This window comes from Ursus arctos, unplaced genomic scaffold (assembly GCF_023065955.2).
Source record: "Ursus arctos isolate Adak ecotype North America unplaced genomic scaffold, UrsArc2.0 scaffold_19, whole genome shotgun sequence".
NCBI lineage: Eukaryota > Metazoa > Chordata > Mammalia > Carnivora > Ursidae > Ursus > Ursus arctos.
Window position 1 is genome coordinate 33,799,547 of NW_026622863.1, and position 18,436 is coordinate 33,817,982.

The window sequence follows — 18,436 nt, forward strand, 5'->3', positions numbered from 1 at the left end:
GCCAGGTTCTCCGTATCCATGGGAATCTGTTTCCTCCGCTCTCTCTCTCTCTCTCTCTCTCCCCCCCCCTCCCTCCCATCCCTCTCTCCCCTTCTTTCCCTCCCTCTGTCCCTCTCCCTCTCTGCTCTCCCCATCTCTCTCTCCCCCCATTCTCTCTCTCTCCCTCCTTTTCTCTCGCTCTCTTCTTCTCTCTCTGTCTCCTCTCTCTTTCTGTCCCTCTCTCTCCCCGTTCCCCCTCTCTCTCCCCATCTCTCCCCCCCCTCTCTCTCTGGCTCTCCCTCTCCCCCTTCTCTCTCTCTTCCTCACTCTTTCCCTCCCCCCATCCCTGTCTTTCTCCTTCTCTCTTCCTCTCTCTCCATCTCTCCCTCTCTCTCTGTCTCTCTCTCTTCCTCCTTCTCTCCCCTATCCCTCTCTTTCTCCTCTCTCCCTCTCTCCATCTCTCCCTCTCTCTCCGTCTCTCCCTCTCTCTCTCTGTCTCTCTCCCTTGCTGTGTTTTGCTCTGTTTCTCTTGCAGTTTCTTTTTCTCTGAGGTCTTTCTCCAGGCCTCTCTCTACCCCGAGCCCTTCTCTCTGCGCCTCTCAACTTAACTCCCTCTGTGTCTCCTCCTCCCTCTGTTCCTCCCTCTCCAACCTCTGTCCCTCTCCCAGGGACCTCCTTACAAAGCTGCTTTGTTAGAATTTGAATCGGTGCCTCACTCAGACCCCTGGGAGCTGACCTATCCGGGTTCAGGGAAGGTTAAGAGCCGCTCTTAGGCCAACGTGCCTTCTCCCAGCTCAGAGACACCGAGCACTCTGCCAGCAGGTCGAGTCGCCAGACAAAGGCGCCAGCCTCCCAGCCTGGTCCAATTGGTGTGTTTCTGGATGCTTTGTGTTTTTCAGCGTGAGCTCCCTAATGCCATGTTATTAGAATCCCTGGGTGCAGAAAGGACCTATTTATCTTCTTTCCCCCCTTAACGCCCTTTGTGCTAGTGTTTCATTGTGAGGAGGTAACTACATAAGAACATAAACGGTGCAATGAAAGCATCCCAGGGGGCCCCTTGCCGGCCCATGGTCGGGGTGGCCAGCATTAAAGGGCCCCGTGGCGCTGGTCATCTGGGGATTTCTGCCTCGCGGTTGGGTGTCTGCCCATCCATGAGAAGTAGACAAAGCCCCCTGCTCCTAAAACCAGGTTTCGGGCAGAACCAGAACAAGGAGACTGTCCCTTCCCGATGGTCTCCGAGACTGGCTCTTCTCCCAATATGATCTCCAGAGGCCAGGCGGCAGGGGCAGGGACAGGGTGGGTTCGCTTCTTACTGGAAGCCGGCGAGAAAGAGCTTTCCGGTCTGAAAAGCACGTGCTGTTTTTTCCCTAAGAAGTTGGGCCAGGAAGGAGAACTTGGGAACAGTCACCCACAGTGCACCCTTGGCTGTTTTTCTCACCTCTCGAGACAATACAACAATGAGAGAGAACTTGGCAACTTTCGAAGAGGAAATTAGGCAGAATTTGCCTGGAACGGGGCCCTTCCAGTATTCGAAAGATTTATCGCTAGGAGAAGTTGGCGCTGGCCTGGGCAGGCCTGCCTGTTTCCAGGGGCTCTTTCCCATGCTTGAACGAGTGACCCTCAGGACTCTGAGCTAGGCCCCGCGTCCCGTGGGGCCACGTTGTCTTGGCTCAGCTGCCCGCACAGCAGTATGGAATCCCTGTGCAGAAACTCGCCATGTCCCCTGGGCCAGGCGCAGCCCGGGCCGCTCTCCTTTCATTGGAAGGCACTTAGAGTTGCCTGCACTGGGATCCTAGACGTCCCCCAGCAGCCTCCATCCTCCTTCAAAACTAGGCAGACCAAAGGAAGGAGCAGTTCATAGGCCACCCTGTCTGGCTCCATCAGCAAGAAATGCGCCTCCCCTCTTCCAGAGGAAAGTTCTGGTCCACCCTCTTGTTTGCGGGGTGGGGCCTCCTGGAGATTGGAACTGGAGCCAAGCCCTTCCTCCTCCCCTTTCACTGGCATAATGCCTTCAAATTTCCCAGCCCAGTTCCTGGAAGCCTCATGGAGCCCAGGCACGTGGCTCTCATGTTCAGGGTGGACAGCCTGTGTGGTCAGACAGACCTGAGGCCCGGCCCAGCTCCACCGTGCTCTATCTGTGTAGCCTTGGGCAAGCAGGGATTACCTCTCTGGGCCAATGATTTATCTATAAGCTAGAGTCACGAGGCCTGCGTCCTTGGACGGTGTGAGGATCAGCGTATGACATGTAAGATACTTAGCTCTGTGCCTGGTCACAGTAGGTGTTCAGGAGCAGACCGCCATGACTATTGCTTGCTCTTAAATACACCTTAGGGAAAAGAGGGTCTCAAGGCTGAACAGTTCCTTTGAAGTTTTACTGCACGTGGAATTTTCTTCTGTGAGCAGAACGGGTGGCGCTTCATCCGTCCATCTAGCTATCCACCCACCCAATTCATTTATACATCTGTCTGTCCACCCATCTGTCCATCCATCTCCCCATCCATCATCCGTCCTGCAGTCCTTCCACCCACCCGTCATCCATCCAACCATGTATCCATCTGATCATTCATTCGACAAGTCAGCCAATCTCTCACTTAACAAACATCTCTCGGGGTTTTGTGGGCACAGTGGTGAATAAGTCACACATGGTCCCTGACCTCACAGAGCTCACAGGCTGGAGAGAAAGAACCCAGCGAGCTGAGCAGTTGCAGGACTGTGGTTCTGTTAGATCATTACCCGATGTGGTCGGGGATGGTGAGGGGAAAGCATTTCAGGTGAGACCTGAAGGGTAGATGAGTCGTTCAGCGGGCAGGGGAGGACGGGGTGAAGACAGAGTGTCCCTGGTGGGATGTACGTTCTGTGTGAAGGCCAGATGGAAAGTAAGGCCAGCCAGGTCAGGCTAGATTATGCTACAGCGACGAGCAGTCCCAACTTCTAAGTGGCTCGAAACAACAACTGATTATTTCTCACTCAGGCTACATGTCCATCGTGGGTCAGCTGGGAGCACTGCCGATGGAGCTGGCACCATCTGGAATGTTGCTGGTTACCATGGCAAGGGCCCCCCTGAGGCATAGCACACTGCTTCCCAACAGCTTCCGCTGGAAGTGACTCGGGTCACGTCCACTCATGCTCCATCGGCTGAGCCAGCCCGTGGCTACCAGTCCTACCACAGGCTGGGAGGAGAGCTAGAAACGTTGGGGGAGGACACCGATGACACCACAGCAAGTCTGGGCCTTGGTTGGCTCACCAGAAGTGTGGCAGGAAGGGATAGGTGGGGCTAGAGTTGGGTCCTTAACCTGTGGTCCGTGGTGTATTTCGAAACTGCCTGTGTGTGTCGGACAGACGCGGCCAGCCTTCTCAGGTGCAGGCAGCCCCTCCTCCCGGTGTGCTGGGGATGATGAGCCTAGCAGGTGGGGCGGGGCACAGTTGCTGTCTCCTCCTGGACGCCTGGATGGCTCCTCCGCTCTTTGCCTTAGTGTAATGAGTTCACTGGGGGGACTTGGTGACACCAGCCTCACTTGGGAGGTGGCACTTCATCCGACTGGACTCTGCCTCCTTTCCCAGTCCTGTGGGTGGGACAGGTAAACCCCAGGGGCAGGATGGGGCTCTGAGAGTGGCAGGAAGGAGTGCAGGGAAGTAGAGGCGGGAGGGTGCTCCCAGCCGAGGTTCTGCGGGAGGAGAGGAGCTTCGAGCTCAGAGAAGGGGTGTGTGTGCCAGACAAGGAACCCGGGCAGTGAGGGTGATGATGTGGTCAGGGGAAGGCTGGGTCAGCTCCCAAGGGGCCGGGCGGTGGCAGGGCCCTCCCACCTGCTCCGAGCCTCAGTTCCTCACCTCAGAGTGATGTGTGCAGAGCATGAGCTCAGTGCCGGGAGGCACATCAGCTGGTGTTCCTGCCCTGCGGGATCTCAGTTCGTGCCCGCGCCTCGGAGGGGCAGGTTCCGGGGCCTGCGCTACAGGCGGGGAGCTCCAGAATCACACAGCTGTTTGCCGCTGGGATCTACAAACTGCCCTGCGGAACCCAAACCTGCCTTCTTCCCAGAACGTGATGCCGACCTCCTCCGGTTGAAACACTCCCCGGAGGATGGATACGGCTGGGCAGCTGGCTCACGCTCTCCCACATGAGAAAAGGCTTGGAATGTGCAGGGTGTTCTTCCTGGAAGTTTAGGCTGTGAGCCGAGGTGACCAGGGCAGGTGAGATGGAGTTGTGTCCTTGAAGACACCCTCCTCCCCTTCTAGGCCATGAGGCTGCTGTGAAAGGCAGGACACAGTGGACCCAACTGAGACCTGGGGACAAGGTCCCGGGCACCAGGCAGGAGAGGAAATCTGTGCGGCCATTCCCGCTTCGCAGCAGGCTGCGCACATTGAGGTCTGGGCAGAGCCAGACTGCCTGCAGGGGATGCCAGGAGGGCTCAAGATGGAAGCGGGAGAAGGCGCAGCTTGGGGGCTGCCTGGCTCCTTCAGGAGGAACCCCTGCGGAGAACGTGCTTTGGAACATCAAGTTTTGAGCAGGAAGAAGGGTCCAGTGGTGCCGTGCAGATCAGTCAGGACTCCCAGATGTAAGCAGCCAAAATGGACTCAGGCAATCTCCAGCAGAAAAAGAATATGCTAGAAGGGTTGATGGGAGCCTAGAGAACAGGCTTGGAAAATGGACTGGAGCCGAGGCAGGTGGCGGGACCATGTCCCAGCCTAGCATTCACCTTCACAGGAGGACGCGGCTCAGCCTTATAATGAGTTCTTAGCTCCTTCATTCTGACGTTACTTTGCTCAGGACCCAAAGCCCTGGGCAGGAGCTTCTGACTGACGCATCCTAGATCACCTGCTCACCCTCAAGCAAGAGAGGGGCCCGGGACCCCCTACAAGACTCCTAACGGGCTCACACGTTGGGGAGGTCCCCAGAATGGGAAGGGGCTGCGCCAGGTCCCCAGGGAGATAGGTGTGTGTGTAGGACAGGTTGCCGAGGCAAAGGACGGGCGTCTCCGTCTACTGCTCACAACCACTGCTCTGCTTGCTGTTGGTGTGCTCCTTTGTTTTTGTGTGCCCGGCCCTGATGGCACCAGGCATGCTCAACCGCGCTGGCGATTTAGAAATGAGATTCTGCCCTCAGGGAACTCACCGTCCACTCATTCATTTGTTCATTCATTCATTCAGCAGGTCCGCTCTGTCACCTGGTGCCCCAGGCCCTGGGGCTAGGGTGGTGGTCACATAGGGGCATGTGTTTGCGGGGCAGCGTGCTGGGGCTGGTGGACACAGAAAAGGGAGAGATACACTTCTCCCCCTCTCCTTCTTCCTGTCTTCTCTGTCTTCCTTTTTGTCCTCGCTTAGCCATTCAGCCCAGCCAGTGACACCTTATAGGCACTGCCCAGGCCCACTGTGCTCCCTCAGAACCATAGAAGAGCCCACATCAGCACTAAACCAGTGTGGCTATACCTCCCATACTCGTTTCCCACAGCTGCTGTGACAAGTTACCACAGACGTAGCCATCGAAACAACACAAATGTGTTATTTGTTCACGGTCCTAGAGGCCAGAAGTCCAGCACGGGTGTCACTGGACTAGAATCAGGATGTCAGCAGGCTAGTTCCTTCTGGAAGCTCCTGGGAGAATGGGTTTCTTTGCCTTCTCCAGCTTCGCCGGTGCCCCTTGGCTTGTGACCATATCCCTCCAACCTCTGCTGTGTCTCTGACTCTCCGACCTCCTGCCTCCCTCTTGTCAGGACCCTTCTGATGACAGTGGCTCCCCCAGATAATCCAGAGTAATGTCCCCATCTCAAGGTCCTTAACTGACTCAAATCTGCAAAGGCCCTTTGCCACCTACGGTAACACATTCACCAGGATTAGCATGTGGTCAATCTTTGGGGGTCCTGTATCTGGTCTCCCACACCTGCCCCTCTCTCTGGCCAGCTTGGTGTGTGAAAGAGCACAGACTGTGCGTGTGCTGGGGCCGGCTCAGACTGGCTGCTACCAGCTCCTGGGGGCCCATCCTACACATCTCTTCTCATCCGTGGTCCAGGGGCATCCCCCCTTGTGGCACAGGATCAGCCACAGTGGGGTCACTTGCAGCACAGACGGTGGTACATGCTGCGATCAGGGCTTTTTTATTCTGGAAAGCCTGTTGTTCCTCATTTATCCACACACCACTGGCCGTGGCTGCCCAGATCCTGATCACTGCTGTTTGTTACAGGGTCTGCACGTGCCAGGCACGGAGCTAAGTAAGCATTTTACAGGGATTATCTCATTGTTTGGGATCTTTGCTTCGCTCTCCCTAAGCATGGGATGTATTTTATCATCCTAATGAACAAGAATTGTCACAAGACCACAGAGCTAGGTCAGCACTGATAGGAGGGTGACTCAGCCACAGACTCTCCGGGGTACTGCTGGACCCATGGCAGGCTCCCCTTTGGCCTCCACCTCCCCAGTCAGGTGGTGCAGGCCCTGTGTCTTCAGGGAACTTGAACCCAGGTCTGTTGGAGACTCAGCTGCTGCAGAGGTCCCAGGATCCCATGGAAGTTGTCCCCGGGCCCACTCCCTACTCAGGGCAGAGGTGCAAACGTGCCTTGTGTCCGTGGGCTGGCCTCAGTCTGTTTGAGATAGGGAACGAGTCTCGGAGCTGGCCCACAGAAGTCTGCTACCCCACTGCACTGGCCACTGAGCTCGTTCATTTGTTCAAGCCCAGAGATTTCCCCGAACTCTGCCCGGGGAGAGCAGCTGAGCGTCACCAAGAATTTGGGTGGGGAACCTGGATCCCCAGACAGAGGGGGATCCTGAAGTTGTACCTGCGTGTGCGTGCATGTATGTGTGTGTCCGTATGGGTGGGGAATAGAAGTTGGACTTTCATGCTTGGAAGGAGGCTCTGGCCTTTGTGAGAGTCCCTGGACCTTCAAGGTCAGGGTCAACTTGGAGCAGAGGACTGTGGGGTCAGGCAAGAACAGACACTGCATTTCTGCCCTTAGGGATGGTCAGTGGAAAGCTTGGAATGCCATAACTGTGGTCTACAGCATGCATCAGACTGTCCGGGTTCAGGTCTTGGTCCCGCATCTACTGCCTGTGAGCCTGTGGGAAAGCTCCTAACCTCCCCGAGCCTCAGTTTCCTCATTTGTACCATAGGAGTGACGATGCTGACAGTACCATCTTGCCAGGGCAGACTTGGGAGGACCCAACAAGCCAGTCCACACATGCACCCTAGCGCTGATGTGTGGGCATGCGTGAGAGGTGGCTGGGCCTTCCTTGGGCCACGTTTTATTTGAGAGGAACTAATAATGGTGGTGGTGATGACAGTAATGACTGCATTTGTGTGTGACCTCCTGCTATGTGCCAGTCCCGATTCTCTGTGCTCCCCAGGAATCCTTCCCAGTCCTCACAATGTTCCTGCAAGGTCAAAGTTCATGGCCCCATCTTACAGATGAGAAAATCTAGGCCGAGTTGCCAAGGTCTGTGAACGAGGGTGGTGTGGATCTGGGAAGGTTTTGCCCCCATGTGGTGATTTTTAACTCAGGTCTGCCTGAGTTCAAGGCTGGGTGCTTTCTTCCCTGACCTTCTGCAGTTGGCTTTGAAGCCAGCCTGTCTGGGTTTGAATGCACTTAGTTGGCGTGAGATCTTGGAGTCCCAGTTTGTCCCTCTGTGAAAGGGGCATAGCGCTAGTCCCCTCACAGGGCTGTTGTGAGGACTGACGACAGAATATGTGGCTCACAAATGCCAGGCACCTGTAGCAGCGTGTGGTGGAAAGGAGGTACCCGAGCCGCTCCCACCCCCAGCATCCCACCACCATGCCTCTTTCCATTCATCCCGGCCCCTCCCGTGATCCTAAATAAGTCAAGATATGTGTACAGTGAACGTTTCTAGCCGCCAGCGTCTGGAGTCACTCATACCCAGCAAAATAAGCACACAGTGGCAGTGATGTCTAATTTCAGGAAAATTCCGCTGGTAGCCGCTTCTGTTTTGGTTTTGTACCCAGAAGGTTCCACTGGGTGAATCCCTGTGTGAGGGCCGCAGAGCAGACCCTGCTGGATAGAGCAGGCCGGGCCCCGCGTGCTTGTGCCCTGAAATGCTGCAAGCTGGTGACTGGACCTCGCTGTCCTCTTTTGTCGTTGCAGGCTGCCAACAGCTACCTTCGAGACCAGTGGTTCCATTCTCTGCAGTGGAAGGTAAGTCCCGAGTCGGTGGCTCATTGAAGGTGGCTGACTCTGTCTCGGGCCGCCTCCTGCGGGCTCACAGCCAGTCTGTTACCTAGAGGTGTGAAGGTGGACATCTCTTGCCTTCCAGACAGCTCAGCCGAGGAGCCTTGTCCCATTGTGTAAAAGCCTCTCCCCCGTCTCCCTCTCGTGTTCGATGCCTTCCTCCCTGTGATGACATTCCTGCACCGTTGGCCGCTGACTTTGCTCATGGGCTTTCTGGCATTGTGCCTGCCAAAAGGAGCATAGAAGCGCTCGCTTTCAGAACAGGGGCTCTCCTGAGGGGCAGGCTGAGGCAGGGCTCAGGGTCTCAAGATGCTGGGTTGAAAGTAACTTCTGAAGGTTGTTCCAAACGTGAATCTACCAGAGATTCAAACACCCAACCATTCTTCCACAGTCTTCGCTTCCTTTCAGTTACCCGATTCTTTGGCCTATATTTGCTGTTCAACCTCTGCATAGGACGGTCCAGAGCCTGTTAGCACATAAGGAAATGAGTCCTCCGCTGGTCACTTTCACGACCCAGGGGCCGGGTCTGCTGAGAAGGGTCCTCCCAGCCCCCAAGGAGTTCAGTTCTGCTCCAGGGTGTGGAATGTGCCCTCAGCTTCTCCTTATGCCCCACCCCCCCGCCCGCCCCCCACCCGCCTTTTGATCTTTTAGTTTAGAGCAAGCCGTGACAGTCCTGTGGCCTCAGAGAGCCAGCAGGCTATGGCTGGAATGACCGGTGCGTGTCCTGAGCTGTTATCGTTAGAGTAAGCTGGAGAGCCGCGGAGGGTGAGCGGCTGGGCCTGTGCAGGGCGTGAGGCCGCGTGCCACGTTGGGCTGACCAAGGGAACACTCGGAATTCCTCCCATGCCTCTAAGGGACTCTCGTCACAGCCGGCCCAAGGACGGAAATACAACCCCGGAAAATGACATTCCTGGCCCCAAAGAGGGCCACTCCTCCCCTCTCCCCTGACAGCTGCCGGTCTTCTCGCTTGGTGCCCGTGTGGCAATCTCAGCTCAACAAGTAGTCTCCAAGTTGAGGCTGCAGAGGGAAAGGATTAGAATTTATTGAGCACCTACTGCATGCCAGGACCATGAAGCTGGGCTCATCGTGGCCATTTCACACTTGCCACAGCTCTTGTAAGGCTGATGACTGTCACTGCTCCCATTTTATGCATGGGGAAGGTGAGGCTAGGCTGGAGTCCAGCTCCCATAACTAGTCAGGGCTGGAGGCAGGGTGCAAACCTAGGTCTCTCTCATGCCCACAGGTTTCTGAATGTAGAAAGAAGGCGGCAGGTGGCAGCGAGGAAGGCAGGGTGGCACATTCCTGCTCACGGAGTCAGCAGGAGCTGCTGAGAGCTCCGTTTCCCCAGCGAGATTATCCCTCGTCCCTGAGGCCTGGCTCTGTGCGGCCCGTGTGTCCCAAGACAGGCAGGGCTTACGTCAGGACCTGCTGGGGGCCGGCTGGTAGTTAAATGCCAGAGCAGTCAAGGGGGAGGGAAGAAGAAAAGGGATGGTGTGGTTGGGGAGCTACTGAATGAAGGGGCCATTTCACGGCCACAGACCTCAGCTGCTTGGCCTCCTCCCCCTTCTGTTCTCCATTTGTGTTCTCCAAGTGAATGGGAGGCTCAGTAGGTGATTGCCTTGCTTTGTCTTAGCTCAGGAAGGGACAGGAAGTGCTTGGAGACACACTGCCCACTTGACAGGTGGGGAAAAGGCCTCATTGCAAAGGCCGCCCAGACCCATGTCAGGGGAGAGGCTGACTGTCTTCAGTGGCTTCCCACAGAGCTCTGCCTTGGTCTGCGTGTTCTTCACCTATTGTCTGAGGCCTATGGGAACACCGAAAAGGCAGTGCTTGGGCAATTCGTGAATCGTGTGCCGCTAGGAGGGATGACTAAGATGGTGGGCATGGAGAGCTGGATTTCAGAGACCGACTGGCTAGAAAGATGATTTGAAAGTGACAACCTTAAAACATACAAATTTAAATGTCGAGTATTATGTGTGGTATTCAGACGATCGAACAGGTACAGAATTAGGGGTCCCTGGCCTTCCAGCAGTGTTCAGGAAGACCTGGATGTTTGCACTCAATTTTGGGGGCGTTTGGTTTCTTTATGGTTGTTAAATTTTAAAAAACAAAAGCCCCCCCACCCCAGAAAATAAAAACAAACAAAGGCATCCAGGAAACCCAAGTCAGAGTTTCAAGGAACTGGCAGATGCCTGGCAGTGTGGCCGTTTTGCCAAGTAGTAGATGGTGACCTTTGTTATCACTGCATACGCTTTCACCTGTGTCTTAGGTAGGTGTAAGACACTGGCAGTTTTCCCCCTTTGACAATTGCCCCCCCCCCAATAATTTAGGTATGCTGCCACCAGGTGGCAGTGGTATCTTAGTGTCAGCAACTTGGTTTCAGTTTTGAGGAGATTGGAGGAGGCATGCTGTCTTTCCTTTTTAAAATGGTCAGTAAATTTAAGGTGTTTTGGAGGCCCTTCGGGCTAGCGAAATGAGCTGAGAGACCTGGGTTCGAATTCTGGTTCTCTTAGGGTCTGGGTAGATTCTAGGAAGTGTTCATTAATTCAGATGCAGTTATAATGTACCAGGCATGGCTGTGCACTTTTCTGTTCCTTGTCATTCAGCAACCAAGGCTCAGAAAGGTCTAATGACTTACCCACAGCTACACAGCAGATTTTAGTGCAGATCTGTGGGGCTGCCCTGCCTCCTGCTTGATCCAACTATGCCTGATTCCGAGCTTTGGACTCTTCAGCCCACTTAGGATGTGACCTTCTTCCTCTCCTGACACAGTCTCTCTTTTCACCATATTTATAACCAACCTTCTTGGCTTTTTCCTTTTCCTCTTTTCAGTATCTCTTTAGAAAACCAAAAATAAGGACTTTCGAAATCCTGGAACCTCAGCTTGATTTTTAAAATTTTCTACATACTGTTTTTGTCATTTTCCCCTCACCAACACGCATGTGCGTGTTGTCCCTGCGGCACACATGGAGAGCCCATTCTTTTATTTGTAAAGAATGTTGCCTATTAAATACTACGTTCCCATTGGTTTAGTTTTTACTGAGTTGTACTGGTGTCTCTAGGGCATTCTCAACAGAGAATTGCTCCCAAGGGGAGCCAAATTGGTTCTTTGGGGCTTAAAAAACCTTAAGTTATTACAATAATACATGGCCCTCTGAAGTTCAACCCCATTCAACAAAATCTTATTTTTTAGTATTTAATTTCAAAGGGAGGTGGGGAAATAGGAGGGAAATGCTTAAAAAGGCTCCTGGGGTGGGGGTGGGGTGAAGATAATTAGGAAAAGGCTGAGAAATGCTCAGTCTGCCCCAGGTGGTGGTGTGGGACAAGACAGAGTGTGAATAGGGATATCTGTGTGATCCCGCCTGTCCCCCTCTGTCCCGGTAATCCTGTTGTACAGTGACCTCAGTGCTGGACTTCTGCCTTCTCGCGCTATCGCAGTCGGCTTGGGGAGTTTCCTTGGCCCAGACCCTGTGTTTTACGCATCATCTTGTCTCCCTGAATAGTCCATCGTTAACTGACGCTTGCATGTGAGGACATTGGAGTCACTGGCCCACGCTCTCAGGGCTACCCAGAAGGGTCCCAGCTCCCGGCTCCCCTTCCCTGCTCCCCCTGCCCCTCCGCCCGCTCCGCTCTTCCTTGACCTCCTGTCTTTGGCCGGCACTGCTCAGGGAGATCCTTCTCACAGAAGGACAGCCAGCATCTCCAGTCCCAGGAAGGAGTGTCGGACGGGGTTACTGTGGGTGGTGGGACAGCAACGCTAGCCCTCCCAGGATCCTCTGGAGCGGAGCATGCTGCCCTGAGGGCTCCCTGGAGAGGCCAGCCCTGTTTGGTTTGGGTGGTTTGGCCCCTGAGGCTAATTCCTAGGGGTGTGGAAGCATAAACAGTTGTACTGAGTTAATGAGTCCTCATTTCTGAGTCAGAGGTGCACCTTGGAGGCCAGGTCCTGTGGAGACAGGCCTGTCTGTGTGTGTAAGACCGTGAAGGGACAGGCCTGCCTACATGTGCAAGGCCATGAGGGGACAGCCCTGTCCCGGTGTGCCAGTCATGTGAGGGCATGATGTGTGTTTACAAAGCTGTGGGAAGACTGGCCTGTTTCTGTGTGCCAGGTTTTGAGGCAAGAGGCCTGGGTGTGCACAACTGTGCGGGTCTGGCCTGTTGGGGTGGACGGCCCCTGGCTGGGAGGAAACATGCACCAGGCCCATAAGGGAGCCCCAAGAAGCGAGAGCTGGCCCTTCTGGTGCCCCCAGCTCTGAAAAACGGCCTTTTCATTTCCTGAGAGGGGTTCCGTTGTAAGCCATTGCGCTCGACGTCTTGAAAACCAAGATGGTTTTATCCCCGGGGGGAGCTGGGTTATTACTAAGAATGGTCCCTGAGGCCTATCCCAAGTGCTGGGGGTGGGGAAGCGGACTCTGTGTGAGACAAGAAGCTGACCTGTTTTCCTGTCCCAAGGCTGAGGGGCAGAGGAATGCACCAGGCTCTGGGAAAATCCCAGCTCAGGTTTGTATCCTCTCTGGCATTCCTCCCTGGCCACGCTGCCTCCTTTCCCCAAGCAGGTTTCCCCAAGCCCCTGGGGTGGCCACAGTCTCGTGGTCACCCCATCCCCGGTTCAGTCCCTCTTCTGTACAGAGCACGAAGGTAGAAAGGAATGTGGGGTGCACATGCCTATGTGAGTGAATGAGAGTGTGTGTGTGTGTGTGTGTGTGTGTGTGAGAGAGAGAGAGAGAGAGAGAGAGAGAGAGAATGTTGCATGTGAGGGGTAACCATGTTAGGAGTGTATTGGGTATGGAGTGGGTTTATTTGGGCCTCAGTTTTCTTCTCTGTCAAGTGGGGATAATCCAGCACCTTGCTCACTGGGTCGTGGTGGGGTGGCCTGCTCTGCTGTGTGCGAGGCAGTTAGAAGGAGGCTGGCAGGCGTGGCTGCTGTGAGAGCCTCGCAGGCACTCCTATCAGTGTGGTGCAGTGCCCCCCCCCCCAGCCCCTGCACTGCCCCCGCGAGGTGTGTTTTAGAATTGGGGATGGGGAGGAAGTGTCCTCAGGAGGGCCTTCCCTGTAGTGGGTGCCTGCCGTTCCTCGAAGTCTTTGGAGCGCTGCCGTGTCTGGCACTTCATGCACATTTGCTCCCTTAATCCTCTCACGGTCCTGCCTGGTCTTCACTACCCCATCTCATAGATGAGGGGGCCAAGGACATTGCCAGGGACAGCCAGCTCCTAATGATGCCAGTCGAGCTTCCGCATCAGGTCCTGGCTGAGTCTGACATGGGGGTGAGCCCGTCCTATGCTTGGAGCCCCCACCGAGGCACAGCCACCATCAGGGTCCCCAGTGTGCAGGTGAAGAACCAGAGGCCCAGAGGTGAAGACTGCAGCTGGAAGCCTAGATGCCCTCCCCCATAGGGGACTTGGGGGGACTGGACCCCTCACCCCATTTCCACACGGTGAGGGAGGCAGTCTAGCTGGTGCCCAGATTCCAGAGGGACAAAGGGCCCTAGAGCTGATGTCTCTTCTCCAGAAGGAAGCTCCTATGGGCAGGGTGGAGCCTACAGTGGGTGCCATCACCCCCAACTCTGACCTTCCTCCTAGAATCACCTCCCTCTTCCTCCTTAGAAGTGGGAAGAGACTTCTAGCCCTGGCATCTGTGGCCCCTAGTGCCTCTGGACCCAAGTGCAAACCTCCCCAAGCTGGCACCTCGCCCCCCACCCAGCCTGTGTGCTCCGAGTCTTCATCCACCTCCTCCCCGCAGCAAAAGCAACAAGTGGCCATCGTCACCCCGTTGAATCCTCACAAGCCTGAGGAGGAGCCTAGTCTCCCAATTTCCCATTTCACAGATGTGGAGACTGAGGCTGAGAGGTTAAAGCCCTCGCTCAAGGTCAGTGGCAGAGCTGGAGTGTGGACAGAACTCGGAGTCCAGAACCTAGGGTGGATCCTGACCACCGGGAATGTGGCTCCCAGCTGCACACGTGTCTGTGTGCCTGTAACCAACACATGTGTGCACACCGGACAGTTCCTCACACTCATGAGCTGGCACTGCCCGGGCGGCCCTCAGCTCCTTTCAGTTCTGGTGTCTGGCGCGTGCAGGGCCTCGGTGTTTCTGTTTCGTGCAACATTTCATGAGAGCTTTACATTTTTCTCTGTCTTGCAGACGTCAGCACAAGGATTATGGGAATTAGCCTCTGGCTTGGCAGTCCCGTTGCTCATGGGTAGAGGCTAACTGCCCTGCCTTGTCCTGCGGGCCCTGGGACCACTGTCAGGCCACCTGTCCTGGGCCCAGAAGGTCAAGCTCAGGACCAGCCCACCTCCACATCTGCCCCAAACGCACCGTGTCCCCAGGGTCCTCAGATGCCAACATCGAGGCTCTGTGTGCTCAGACCCAGCCTGGCTCCCGACCCCGCTTTGCACTTGGTCACCACCCTCCAGTGTGGCTCCTGGCTGTGCTTGCCTGCCCCAGCCAGGACGCCCCCTTGTCTGGAGGGAAGACAGTGATCCCCCGTACACCCCTCCCTGTCCCCATTGCTCTCTTCTCTGTCCTTCTTCTCTCGCGCTCTCCATCCTTTTTATAGCCATCTTGAAAACACACCTTCACAGCCACACCAAGGGCAAAGCCACTGGGCTCCTGCCAGCCCCCACCCGACGACTGAGTCCACTCTCGCAAACGTCCTTCCCGGCCTCGTCTGCCTTGCGCAGATGCTTTGGTGGCTGTGGCCAGGGGCACAGCACAGACCATCCCGCTAGCTTCGGCAGAGCCTGGCCGCTGAGACATCTCGACGTGTCCAGGCCTGTATGCATCAGCTCTCTAATGGCTGCATAACATCTGTGAAGAGGTTGTGGCCTAATTTACCACACGACTCGCTGTGGTTGGGCATTCGGGCTCTTCCGGTTTCCTCAATTACGGATAATGCAGTCATGCCTTTCCCCCGAACCTAAGCTTCTACTTCTTTGGAACTACTTTTTTAAAGCAGAGTTCCAGAACAGTGGTCACTGTTCTGGAAGAGAAGGGGTATTTTTTGCGGCTCTTACCACATTTGCCAGTTTGCTCCCAAAGGAATAATTTTTGCAGTGCGTCAAGGTGAGAGCTCGGGGCCAAACTGCCTGGGTTCAAATCTCTACCACTCGCTGGCGGTGTGACCCTGAACTAGTTACTTCCCTCTCTCAGCCTACTTTTCCTCCTAAAGTGGGGCTCACAGTAAGACCAAGCTCATTAGGTTCTTGTAAGGATTAAATGGGTCAATAGCAATAAAGAACTTAGAAGGGCACCTGCCATGTGAGTAAGTGTTAGATCAATGTTGATTATTCTTATTCTGCTTTAATCAAAGACACTGTTTCCCTTTGTGTGGAAGGGTCCTAGCAGACAGCTCCAGGAGAAGGGCAGCTCCGGCAAGGCACTCCTGCCATCAGCCCGCAGGGAGCCCGTGACAGGCATCACTAATCAATCACCCAGCTCGTTTCCCCTGAGGCAGAACTCTTCCCAGCAGAGCCTTTGCTGGCTGACCTGAGTTGACGGAGGGAGCAAAAGCTTCTGCCTTATGACCTCCTAGACTGTTGTCCATCGAGCATTGCAAGGATCGAATCTAGTCCTGTTGGCTCTGGCCTGTGCTTCTTTGGGACTTGTTCATGGGAGAAGTTGTCAGGGTTCCAGACTCACGCTCTGGGTTTGGTTCTCCTCTGCTTGGGAAAGGCATGAGTGTTACCTGTCCGCCTCTGAGAAAGGAGGTAAAACAGGGAAGCAGGACAAGGATGGGCGGAGGTTGGCCTCAAACCTCTGATGGGCCAGGGCACACGTTTGCTTCATCCAGGTCGGAAAGCCCGGAATTCCATCCAGGTTCATTTGTGGCTCTTGGTCAGAGAAGGCTTTGTGACTTCTTAAGAGGGGGTCACAGGGACTCGGTGGAGAAGGGTGAAAGGGGTGGCTTTCCCCAAGAGGCAGGGCTCGTCCCAGCCCACGACTGGGGGAGGGGCCTCAGTGGAGGGACAGCATGGTGGAGCAGAGGCCCTTATAGGCCACTTCACTGGCACCTGTGTTCGTGGAACAGAGTGGAGGCCACTAGGGCTCAGGATGCCAGCCCCCAGGAGGGCCACAGTCTCCAGAGACTCAATGGGCCTTCGGGGCCCTATAACTAATAACAAGGGCAGCTTCGGGGATTGAAACTAACAAGTGGCAGAGGGCTGGGTAGCCCTGGGGAGGAGATCTCATGCCCTTGTGGGCTTTCTTTGTGGTAGACAGAACGATTGTTAGATACCTACTAACATCAGGAGGTGTGCTGGGGGCTTTCGTGTGTGTGTGTGTGTGTGTGTGTGTGTGTAGTCTCTTGAAATCTTCCCCAGGTTTGATTAGGCCAATCTTGAAGGAGGAGCTAAAAGGATAAAGGGCTTGTCCGTGGTTGCACAGCTGGAACCAGGCAGAGCCAGCGTCTGAATCAGGGCGGTTGGTCTCCAGGCCCAGCCCCCTCCTCCCAGCTGGAGGTGGCACCACCGTAGACGTGGAGAGGGTAGGGACATGAGCACAGTAGACGGGTCTCTGAGCCCAGAGAGGCAGAGGAGTGCCCAGCAAGCCTGAGGCCCTTGCAGGGCGTCCCCACTGTCCCCGACCAGAGCTCTCTCTGGCATAGACATGGGCCATTTGTTTCTGTTTGTTAAATAAACTTCTCATTGAAGCATTACATGCAGAAAGGCACACAGATCAAAAATGTACTGCTGGATGAATTCTCCCAAATTCTCACAGAATTGACCCGAGGAATGATCACCCAGGTTGAGGAGCAGAGCAACTACCTCCCAGGTGTCTCCTCGGCCCCCAAGCCGCTCTGCTCCCCCTGCCACCACCAGAGAAGACCACTGTCCTGCCTTCTTTTGGCACAGATGCATTTTGCGCCCACCCCCCCCCCTTAGTGGACACTGCCCCAAGGCTTTCCGTAGTGGTCATACCAACTTATGTACCTGCCAGCATGTACGGGAGTCCGCTGGCACAGGACATTTAACAATCACATTTATTAAGGTCTTTTTTTTTTATATTCAAAAGGACAAGAAGAACTAAAAAAATTCCCTCTTCCCATAAACCTGTTCATACATCTTAAGTTAAAAAAAAAAACAAACAGGGGCACCTGGGTGGCACAGTCGTTAAGCGTCTGCCTTTGGCTCAGGGCGTGATCCCAGCATTCTGGGATCGAGCCCCATATCAGGCTCCTCCGCTAGGAGCCTGCCTCTTCCTCTCCCACTCCCCCTGCTTGTGTTCCCTCTCTCTCTGGCTGTCTATCTCTGTCAAATTAATTAATTAATTAATTAATTAAAATCTTAAAAACAAAAGCAAAAAACAAGCTATGATTGACATGTAACAAAATGCACACATTCTGACTGTTGGGTGTAGTGAGTTTTGACTATTGTATTCACCTAAATAACCCCCACCCAAATTCCTGTCCTCCCAGAAGATTCCCTCGTGCCCCTCTGCTGTCAGCCTCCCAACTTCCCCAGATAGCCTCTCTGGACATTTAAGGAGAATGAAAGCCGTGGGTGTGTGTGGCAGTTCTCAACGGCACAGGAAGGTGTAAGAGGAACAGTCTCCTCCCCACACCCGATATCCCCAAGACAGGCCTGTGAGCCTCTTGTGGGGGCTTTCAGAAGGTTCTGTGAATATTCCTCTTGAAACACTACACAGACTATATTATCCACACTGTTTGGTTCCTTGCTCCTTGACCCTTAATTACATATCATGGCGATCTCTCTGTGGCAGCACATAGGGACCTACTTCATTCCTTTTGAGGATTTTATAGTATTCCATTCACGTGAGGGTCGAACTGGGTGGGAACTTAGATTTTTCAATAAAACACTGTTGTGTAGACGGGGAACCAGAGTTTCTACGAGAAGGGTGGGGGTGGAGGAGCATGTGTTGAGCGCCCACCGTCTACAGGCCAGAGGCAGTGAGAGGTGCTTGCTATGTAATCCTCACCCCACGAGACACCTCACCACCACCCCCAGCTGTCCCCAGTCGATAGGTTCAGAACCTGGAGCCCCGGGGTGGGCCGGGTGTAATGACCTGCCCCAGGCCACAGAGCACGAAATGGAGGAGCTGGGACCCCAAGCCTTCCCCTGCGCCCTCCTGCCCCAAGCAGGGCTTCCCCAGCCCCCACCAGAGGGCCGGCCCTGGGCTTTGGCCGTCCAAGACCCCCCACCTCCTTGTGTGGGAAGGTCTTCCCTGGGCCTCAGGAATGGCGCATGACAGCCGGCTCTCCAAATGGCCAAGAAAGAAGTGCATTTGTGGGTTGTTTTTTTTCCCCAGACAAGGAAGGGGGGACCAGAGCTTTGGTG

The 18,436-nt window shown here is 54.9% G+C and overlaps 1 protein-coding gene across 1 annotated transcript in view; it reads left to right on the top strand.

Annotated features, from left to right (window-relative positions):
* Positions 1 to 18,436, top strand: part of CMIP (c-Maf inducing protein) — a 231,421-nt gene that overhangs the window by 145,318 nt on the left and 67,667 nt on the right. Inside the window, exon 3 of the mRNA XM_026495307.4 lies at positions 8,064 to 8,114. Within this exon, the coding sequence (XP_026351092.1) occupies positions 8,064 to 8,114 (51 nt within the window). The remainder of the gene's footprint in view (positions 1 to 8,063; positions 8,115 to 18,436) is intronic.